The following is a 10,656-nucleotide window of genomic DNA, read 5'->3' on the forward strand; positions in this document are numbered from 1 at the left end:
ATATATATATATATATATATAATCACAGGTTCAAAGGTCAGCTTGACATCGTCACGATCTCGACCCCAGCTCTTCCACCAGTTGTTCGAGAGGGGGGAGAAGGAGGTGAAGATGGACTTGATCGTTGGGGAGGACCTTGACGGGGCAGCCGTAGAGCCCATGCACGGTGCTGTGTGGAGGCTGAGGAGGGGCTGGGGGATGGCGGAGTTAGGGTCAACAGAGGAGGCCGAAGGTAGGAGAGTGAGGTAATTGCAGTCGTGTCCATTTTAATGAGACAAACCTTGTACCCTTCTTTAATTAGGCTTTTGGATTTGGGGGCATATTCAATACCTAGGAAGTTAGGAAGCTGGGAAGCTAGGGATTTAAGGGTTAGTTGGGGGGCTAAAGAAGGTTTCAAAACCTCCACCAATGATTTATGCATTTAAATAAGATGAAAAAAGGAAAGAAAATAAATATATAATGTGAGAAAAATGTGAATGGGCAATATGATGAAAAAACAATCAAATAATGTCATATGTTTACGTCGACTTTTTGACGATAGGCAAACGGAATGGACAATTTGATTTACATTTAATCTGTCAATATTAAAATTAATGTAAAAAAATTTTTGAGCTCAGATTTGATGTAACATCGATCTCTCAATGAACAAATTGTTAGTTTACTGAAAAATAAAAAAGAAAATGTAATAACTTGACACGGCTCCATAGATGTGAGAACTTTTTTTTCCATTAGATTGACTAATGGTCCTAGTACAAGAATATGAATTATTAAGGCAAATAAAGGAATACATAAATCCCATTAATGATGGTCAAACCCAGAATTTCATGATCTAAATCTGCACCTTGTGCCACTCACTAAAACCTCTTCTTTAATTCACTTTTTTTCTACTCATATTTGCAGCACTAAAATCTAAATGTTTTTTTATTGTCAAAAAGTATTTTTTATTTGATGGAACATAGGTTGCACTTTTCCTTTCGAGAATATTTACTTTTTTTTTTTTGAAATGTAATTTGAAGTAGAAAAATACCCACTGAATTTGTTGTTTGTGACTTTAGTTATTAGTCATATGCATCATACAATAAAATTCAATCCTGATTAATGCTACATTTTCTAGATAACGCATCAGTTTTATAAAATAATAATCAATACTACCATTTTCTTAAGTTGTATTAAAATTTTATTTATATAGAGGGAATTTTTTAACCAGAGATTATTCAAATACCCTTAAACCCCATCCTCAGCATTATTTAGTCCTAACCTGTCCTCGAATAAATAACTGCTTATATGCATCCTATGTCGCACTTGAAAATTAATGACGTCATAGAATAGGAAAAGACGGGAGACGAGGACCAAAGAATTTTCCACTTTAAAGCAGAACTGCCTCTGCTTTCTCAGCTTCCTAAGCTCCCCAGAATTTGAAGGGGATACCAAAGCACTTGTAAATATGAATACAAACTCGTGAGACTACAAAGAATTACCCGAGCTAAGTAATAATCACACCTGACATCGAATACGAGCTACAACTTTCAACTTGGCGTCACAGATCATCAATTTTCTCAACTTTCCTCAGAGCTTGCGAAATTGCACGAATTGTTGAAGGGGTTGTTCTACAGCAGCCCCCAATAAGCTGTGCCCCGACGTCTCGCCATCTTGTTGCAAAGAGCTCAAACTTGTCATCGCCAAAGCACTTCGATGGCTGCAAACCAAAAGGCAAAAGTTCGATTGACACAGGCAGAAGCTGATAAGTATACATTACACAGAGGAAAAGAGAGAGACATGTCGATTCAGAGAAGAGTTGTAGTAGAATGGATGACTCACCAGCCATTTCTTTGCTCTGCCATCCCATACCTCGCCGCTATTCGGGTAAACAACTATTGGCTTGCTTGTTAACTGCACAATCTGGAGATTTTCAATTAAACAATTGATGGTCGATTGCTACATCAGTATATTTGCTTTGTTGGGAAGTTTTTCACCTTCCTAATTTTGCAGATGAGGCTTTCGATGAAGTGAGGTGGAGCACAGTTTATCCCAACCGCGGACACTCTATCTCTTTGATTTAGGATGTCAAGGCATTCCTCAAAGCTCTCTCCAGATGGAGCATTGTCGCCATCTACAGAGCTGAAGCAGATCCACGATGGAATCTCGACATTTTCTTCTTCAAGCAACTCCGCACAGGCCTGCGTATCATCAAATAGAACCATTCTACGTAAATATATAAACAACTTCTAGATCAAGAAAAACAACTCGAACAAAAAAGGTTCTTTTCCCGTTAAGAGCATATCACATAGTTCGCCCGAGTAGAGAGTGAGATTGGGGGCAAGAAATATAGACCTGAGCTTCAAGCTTGTTGGGAATGGTCTCGAAGGCGAGTAAATCAGCACCGGCCTTAACAAGCAGTTGCAATCTCCGTCTATGAAAATCCTTCAATTTAGCCAAGTCGATATCCGCTCCATAGGATCCACTGCAAGCAGAAAGTTTCGTTACATCTATCCATCAGACCATTTGTTATTTATATATGATGTATGAGAAACTGAAGGAGCGCACCTGTACTCTGAACCATCCGCAAGATAAGCTCCGTAGCTTCCGATTGAAGCTGCGACAAGAGCCCGATTGTAAGAATTCTCTGGGATCTCTTTCACATTATCCCAGAATTTATCACGGGTTTCAACAGCCAACTTGACGCTTTTTTCAAGTAATGTTTCCCCTTCTTCAATGGACAATCCCCTAGACAGAAATCCTGGGATAGTCGCCTGCATAGATATTTTGAAACCTGATTATTCACAAGAAATTTTCTCTCCAAGTCTATTCATCAGCTTATAAGGATGGAATACACATATGCACCACAATAAAATGTTTAAGAGGAAATATATGCATGAACAGAAGTGGCAGAACAGAGGACGTATTACTAATCCACTAGCGCATCAAAGTGACATGTTATTAGATGAATATTTTTCATTTCCATGAACGATACTTGTTTGGAGAGAATAGCTTTTTTAACTGATTGCTTACTTCTTGTATCCTCATATGAAGTATGATGCACTTTACATCTATCCATGGGTAAAAGTTAAATTCTTAGATGAACATAGAGGAAAAGCAAAAGAATCACTTTACTGGTCATGATTGACCTCTCAATGAAGAAAGGCATCAAGAGCAATCGCCGAGTTACAGTGGGAACTCGATTCAAGAATGTCAGTTTGCTCTCCATCTGAGAGTAAAAATTTTAAGCGGGTAAATAAATGGTTCCCAGTTCCCATTGTGTCTGTCTTTATGAGATAACAATACCAGCTCCCACATTATAGAATGTCAATGAACAATATCCAATCGAGCCCTTTATATTTTGCAGAAAATTTCATCTCTCAGCTCACGCTTATTATCCTAAAATGGCATTTCATTCTCCCTCACTTCCCCTCCATGTTGCACAGCTTTAACAGAGCCAATGCAAGGTGCCAAACAACTTATTAAGTCTCAGACATGTTCGGTCTGCATGTGACAAGAAACAAGAACAACAGCAAGTTCCTCCTATACACTATCACACAAGAGACAAGATCTAACATTTTTTTGTTTTCCCTTTCTATGGGCAAAAAACTTTCCTACCAGAAAATAAAACGATTACGAAAAGCGACGTGGGCACGAAAGGGATCGTCGAACCTGATAGGAAGAAGTGACCAACACATCCGCACCAGCCTCCAGGTATTCCCAGTGAACCTGCACAGGTCAAAAAGATGAAAACTTTCCGTCAAGAATGTCCAAAAATTGGAACGGTAAGAGCAAATACAGAGGAGACGGAGGAGTTGGGAGAGGGGGTGAGCGTACGAGTTTGATGAGGGCAGGGTCCTTGATCAAGCAGAGGGCGCTCCAGAGGGGGTCGTTGATGGAGGCGCCGTGCTTCTCGAGCTGGGTGGCGAAACCGCCGTCGATCACCGCACAGCCACCGGCCTTCTCCAACAGATCAGCCAGCATTCCTGCCCCTCTCCTCTCCCCAAACCCCATTTTCTTCAAAGCTCCTCTGTTTCGTTTCGTCCTCTGTTCCTTGGCCACCGAGAACTAGAAATGTGCTGCGGGAGCCGGAGGAGGAGAGGGTAGATGATGATGATGATGATGATGAGAGGGAGAGAAGCAGAGATGGTTTTATATGGTTATGGGGGACCGAGCCGGTGTGTGTGTGTGTGAGAGAGAGAGAGAGAGAGGGAGGGAGGAGCTTGCGTCGTGCTATTTGTCGAGAGACGTGGTTACGTTCCAATGGGGACTGAACGTGACCGGCATTTCTGTTCAGGTTCACTTTGTCAAATTAAAAAGAACAAAAATAACTAATCAATAAAATGATGAAAAATGAAAATTCCAAAAGCTTTTCATTTTCCGTTATGATGAAAATTTACGAGTTTAATATAATAAAATAAAATTCCTAAAAGTTAATGAAGGAATACGGACAATTCTATATTAAAAATCAAATTTGCAACTTATTGATTGACGGACAAGAGTGTCCGCCATTAGGGGGTGATCTTAAACCCTTTGCTTGGTCATGGTTTTATTTTATGAGTGTTGGTCCTAAAGCGGTGTTTACCTAATTAATTGCATTTCAACCGTTTGAGTGGTAAGAATTGACCAACCACCACTCAGATGAAATACTTTTTTCTTGGACTCGGTTTTTCATTTATATTTTTTCATCAAGATGTTCTTTGGATATGAGAAGATACATTGCCCATGTAGATGAGTGCTTGAAGAAATTGTATAATTCGATTAATTAAATGATTTAAACAGTCAGTCGAGCTTATTGGACTACCAACATGGCCTGAATGATCGGATCGGAGTGGTCTACTATGTCGCTTACAGGGTGTTTATTTAAAGTGGTTGAGCATATCTTTCCCTCAAATATGGCTTCAAATTGTCCTATGAGTGGATATAATTAATAATTATGAAAGTTTTACTTTTTAGTAGACAAAATTAGGTCAAATCTAGTTGATCTAAAAATTAATAGCAAATAGTGCATAAAAAAAAACACACAAATAGTCCATGGGTTTTTGCTTGATCAGCCTTCGAAAAGTCCAGACAAACCACCACAGAAAGCTACGGTGTGTTTGGTAGGGAAAAAGAAAATATAGGGTTACTTCGAAGCTTCCAATGGGGGTAGGTTTTCAACAGGACAAGTCATATGGAATTGGACAAGAATGTTGGTAAGAGTGCGAACACAGCGGGAAAACAGATAGCGCGAGATTGACCAAATTATATTATATGTCGTTACTTATAAGTAGAGCATGATATGTAAGATTTTGTCGTTGAGGGTGCATGACTTTGTGCCACAAAAGCATACAAAACATTGATGTCAAAGACGAAAGAGGTGCCCCGAGAGAAGTAGTCAATTAACCCGTTGTGTTGCATGGCTCACGGAAAAGGAAAAAACTGTGACCGTATTACAAAGAGTACAGAAAAGAAAAGAAAAAATGTGACTGTATCATAAAGAGTAGGGGACATAATGAAATGATCCGAGGGATGCATAAGATCAATATTTGAAGATATATTTTTATAATAATTTTATCAATTTATAGAAATAATTTTCGTAATCTAATTAATTCTTCTTCATTTCATGCAATATTAAGTATCAAAATATGTTAATTGAATAATTGTTGGATAATTAGTAAACATCTTTGCACTTGGATAGTGCAAAATTTAAACTACAATAATTTAGATGAAAAAATTCAACATGTAATCAAGAAGATAAGATGGATAATTTATTTATCTTTATTCATTCATTTGCATTTAAAGGGAATATTCCTTTTATTCAAAGTGAAAATAATTCCCCCGTCTCGTCTCTTTAGCCACTTCCATAATAATTAATGATCAGAGAAGACAATTCTTTTATTTCCCCTATCAATATTTGACACGAGGCACTAACAGAGGAGAGCTCTCCTTTAATTTACATAATAATAAAAGATATTATATGTATGATTTGGACTAATAGGGCATAGTTAAAAATTAAAATAATCAATGATACCCCACCGAAAAAAAAAAAAGCTCAATGAGCGAGTTTCATCAGAAAATAGGTACAATAGACGAGAGAGTTCCTACGGAAGGTCGACCATGCACTCCTTAATGTAAAAAAAAAAAAAAAAAAAAAAACAGAGAGAGAGAGAGATTAGAAAAGGCGTGTGTCAATTACTAAATAAAAAAGGATTTATAAGTATACTATAACAAGAGAATAAAGTATTTTATGTATCCATTATAAGCATCGTGTATTGTCATATGGTACAGCAGACACATAACATATACATGAACGGAGTTTGGGGCCCGGGTTGGCAGCAGAACTCTAGGGACGGAATGGCGTTTGACTTATGAATTGATGTGTTCTCTCACCCAATCAAACCAACCACGCACGCACCGAGTCTCCACCAAAGGGGCAAACATTTTCTTTTTTCCGATTATGAGGTAGACACATATGCATATAATATAATAAAATAGAACGGATGAAACTTTTTAGATGGGTAATACATAACCCAAAAAATGCTAAAAAGTGAATGATTATTTCTGATTTTTCCTTTTTTAATTAATCTAAAAAAATAATTATATGGATTTTAAATCTATATGGATTGGCACTGACCTAATAAATAGATCTTCTGACAAGATCTGCGGGGCCTGACACAGATCTAAGAGCATGCATGAAATATCCTTTTCTTTTTCTTTTTCTTTTTCTTTTTCTCTCGAAAGAATGCATAAGATTATACTATGATCATATTAACATATATAAAGTCATATATGGTTTTTATAATGGATGTTATAAATTTAGCTATGAATTATATATGATTTCTTTTAATAATTGTCGGAACCATAAATGACGAGGCAGAAATTAGTATGTTCAATGTCTGTGCGGGTGTAACCTGGAAGGAGTGGAGGCTAGTGAATTGGTCCTGAGAAGACAAATTTATAACAGGACGGCATGGGTCGGTATGGTACTCTTCATCAGTGAGGTAGTTTTTGATATTTCCATAATTGCTTTTACTAAAAATGAAGGTCGTAAAATTTCCACTTGATCTATAAGTGACGGGATCAATTTTTAATTCAACAAAATTCAAGTTGATAAATTGAAAGTTTACGCCCTAAGCTATTGACAGAAAGGATAAATCGAAGTTCTTGACTTCCCTCCCATGATTTAATCGACTCCGCCAATAGATATTTGATTTTTTTTAAAATAAAAAATCTATTTCAGCCATAAAAAATCTTTAAAAAAAAAAAAGAAAAGCCAGAAAAGGAAATCATGCAATGGGCAGCTGGCATCTCATCTCCACTTGGACTTCGGGAGATGAGATGTCGAACATTAACCCCGAAACGCGTGCTAGCTGTGCTCTTCCAATGTCTTGACCTCTATGTTTAATCTCATAAAACCTAATTAATTAAACTCCAAAATTATAATTCTCTAATTCACCGGCACCTAAATGTTATTTGAAACAGGAGGATGAGATTTGAATATTTTTAAAAGTTGATATTCTTGATCGAATAAGAACGAAGTAAAGATAAAAAAAAAATTCAAGAGAAGGTATAGTACAGTGGTAAACATCTTGCCTAGTAACCAAGGGATCCTCGAATCGATACCCAGTGGGACTACCCGTCCCCCTCTATTAGATATTTATTATTTTTATTTCAATGTGCTACATCCAAGAACCTACCTTATAACTGAAAAAAAAATAAAAAAAAAAACTTGGCTGGATTCAGATAATTTATGCTTGTACCACTTAAATAGGGCATTGACTTCAAATCTTATAAATAGATAAAGATGTACAATTGGAAAAGATTTGCTCTCATTAGGACGACTTGACTCAATTTAAATTAGTCAGGCCATATATAGGACTTTTGAATACCAGATAATACTGATCGAAATATATAGAACTTTTGAATACCATGTAAGAGGGGGAAAAAAGGAAAACGAGGATAACATACTATTATAAAGTTCATTGAGCATTTATTAATGCAAAATATATGGGGTTAATAACACCATACATCATGATTTCAGAAATAATTTTACCACACATCATATTTTCAATAATTTACACGGCACATCACGAATCTGTTTTAGAATTTTCACATCTTAACATCACTTTCCCATCCAAATTTGGATTGAATGGTAATGCTAAGACATTTTCGGGGACAATTTTGCACAAAAGAAAGTTTGAGGAATTTAAAAAGAAATAAAATGAAATTGGGGGTGGGGCTAATCGAAAGGGGAGGTTGGCCCCCAATTTGGGGGATCCTAGCGATGGGATCCCCAAATTTTTTTATTTTTTGGGGGGTTGGTCAGGGGCGTCTCCACCCTGGGGGGGTTGGCGGCCGAGCCCCCCCAACCTCCCCTCCCGATCAGCTCCTTCCTCTTGCATTTTTTTTTTCAATTTTATATTTTTTTTTATTTTATTTCATTTTAAATCTCTCAAGTTTTCTTTTGTGAAAAATTATCTCTGAAAAAGTCGTAACGTTACTATTCGATCCAATTTTGGACGGAAAATTAACTATGTGATGTGCGGTGAAAATTAAAAAAAAAATATGATGTGTCGTGAAAATTATTTAAAATATTATATGTGATGAAATTATTTTAAAAACCATGATGTATGGTGTTATTTACCCAAATATGTAAGATGCAGCACAGGCAGCCATTTCTCAGAAAACGTTTTACTTCAGGGCCACCATTGCGGCCCAAGAGCGACCACTGAACGCAAAAAAGCTCCCACGGCCCAGTAGAATTAGTCATATAGAAACACTCGCAATCCGAAAGGGTTCTGCAGTTGAAAGACGAAATCCTGATAATGCTTGTTGATGCTAAATACGTATTAAAGACTGCAATTGTTCCTGTAGAAAGAGAAGACAGACAACGACCCGGAATTGGGCCTTAGAAGATCCACGGGGTTAAGCTCCCAGTACACTTAATTGGGCCTTTTAAATGAAACCTGATTTTAGCCCATTAAAATAGGCCCATGACAGTTGCCTAATGAAGAGTCATCACGTCGAGGTCCACGTTCTAAATATACTGCAATTCTTTGAAAGGGGTTTAATGCAATGCCATCCACTCTCGATTCAATCCAAATCAAGGGCGAATTCACAATGTATTGTGGTCAATTGACCCTATAAAATTTGTGAACTTTTCCTCGAGTATATTTGTAAATAACTTTTTCACTTTAGTGTAATGGGTTATGATAAAACACCAAAAACATTGTAGGGTAAAATGTAAATTGAACATACTTTATTCATTCATTCTATCAAGAAGTATACATTTGGGTATATCCCCAAAAAAGAAAAAAAAAAGAATTCCACATATATCTTTTGGAGTGAACAATTATAAGATGCTTTAATATATTAGATTTTAAAGAGTGGCTTTGTTTGGTTTGTTAGTGTGATTTAAAAATCACACTTTAACTTAATTATATCCACAATAAAACATAATAACTCATACAAAGTCAAAGGATGGGTCTCATTTATACCACTTTTTTTCCACAACAAAACAAAATAACTCATACAAAGTCAAAGGGTGGGCCCCATACATAACCATTTATATAATTATTTTTCAAAATCAAAATCTTATTTTAAAATGTTACTTACAAATCAAATGCAGTATTAATTTTTCCATGAACATCTTATTTTCAGTATTCTCTCCAACAAATTATGAAAATAGATTTAAAGTTACGATCGAAAATTTCAAGAAAACTTAAAGAAAAACGAATTCTTACAAATGGAATTCCATTGGAACTTTTTTTTAAAATAAGAGTAAAGAATTTTAAAATAAAAACAAATATAAACTAAAAACAAAAATTTTAGAATAGTATAATAAAGTTGTAAGTTTAGAATTAAAAGGAGGTGTAGCACAAGCTCTCACCTGATAATCAAGAGGTTTTAGATTTGATACTCAGTAGGACCATCCGCACTTACTTATTAGCTATTAAGATTTATATTTCATTATATTAATCCAACGTGTCTCCCTTGTAACTGAAAAAAGTTGTAAGGTTTTTTTTCGGTATAAACCCTGGTATCTGAAAATCCAATAAATTCTAATTAATCCAGTCAGGTCGGATCAGCCCATTAAGGGGCAAAGGTCTTCAGTGTAATTTTTCTCTATCCACAAAAGTCGAACCTAAGACATTATTTAGGGAGAACAAATACTAAATCGCTTGCACCAATCCCCGTCGGTAAAACAGTTGTAAGTTTAGATCAGTAAACTTCGAGCATGATTTTGGTATGATAGTGAGAGGTCAATGATTTATGATCACACCTCAAATTTGATTATGCAAAATCTGCTTTTGTTTTAAAAATATAATTTTCGATACGCAAAAAGAGCCCTCGGAAAGCTCTTAGAGATTTTTATTAGACAAAAGTAATCCGGTGTTTGCAATCACCGATCATGGTTCCTAAATCCGCTACTGAATCAAACGCTGGTTCGATTTTGATCAAAAACTTTATATATATCTATTTATTGCCCACTGTCTTAAGGACAAGACGAGCTATATCGCTACTAAAAGATTATGATTCAGCGAGGGGCAAGTCCGTCGCTAAACAAGTATATCGACGGATTAACGATGGAAAAAGTTAGCCACTAAAATCCTCCTCGCTATATTCAAGGACAGACTAGAGGCGGATATTTCCCTTCCTAAATTTAGCGACAAAAGTTCCGCTGCTATTATATCACTA

The 10,656-nt window shown here is 36.3% G+C and overlaps 1 protein-coding gene across 2 annotated transcripts; it reads right to left on the reverse strand.

Moving 5' to 3' along the window:
- Positions 1-1,164: 1,164 nt before the first annotated feature.
- On the reverse strand, positions 1,165-4,201 carry LOC116210029 (homocysteine S-methyltransferase 1). Of its 2 annotated transcripts, none has more exons than XM_031543818.1 (7): positions 3,814-4,201; positions 3,649-3,705; positions 2,545-2,750; positions 2,332-2,461; positions 1,974-2,177; positions 1,819-1,899; positions 1,165-1,696 (listed from the first exon to the last, which is right to left on the reverse strand). In XM_031543818.1, exons 1-7 carry the CDS (start codon positions 3,988-3,990, stop codon positions 1,538-1,540), a joined length of 1,014 nt encoding a protein of 337 aa, XP_031399678.1. In that variant the 5' UTR covers positions 3,991-4,201; the 3' UTR covers positions 1,165-1,537. The 2 variants fall into 2 exon arrangements, with proteins under 2 accessions (XP_031399678.1, XP_031399679.1); XM_031543819.1 differs by having other exon boundaries at positions 1,303-1,696; positions 1,819-1,890; positions 3,814-4,196.
- Positions 4,202-10,656: the final 6,455 nt, after the last annotated feature.

The sequence above is a fragment of the Punica granatum genome, chromosome 6 (genome assembly GCF_007655135.1).
Source record: "Punica granatum isolate Tunisia-2019 chromosome 6, ASM765513v2, whole genome shotgun sequence".
NCBI classification, from domain to species: Eukaryota; Viridiplantae; Streptophyta; class Magnoliopsida; order Myrtales; family Lythraceae; genus Punica; species Punica granatum.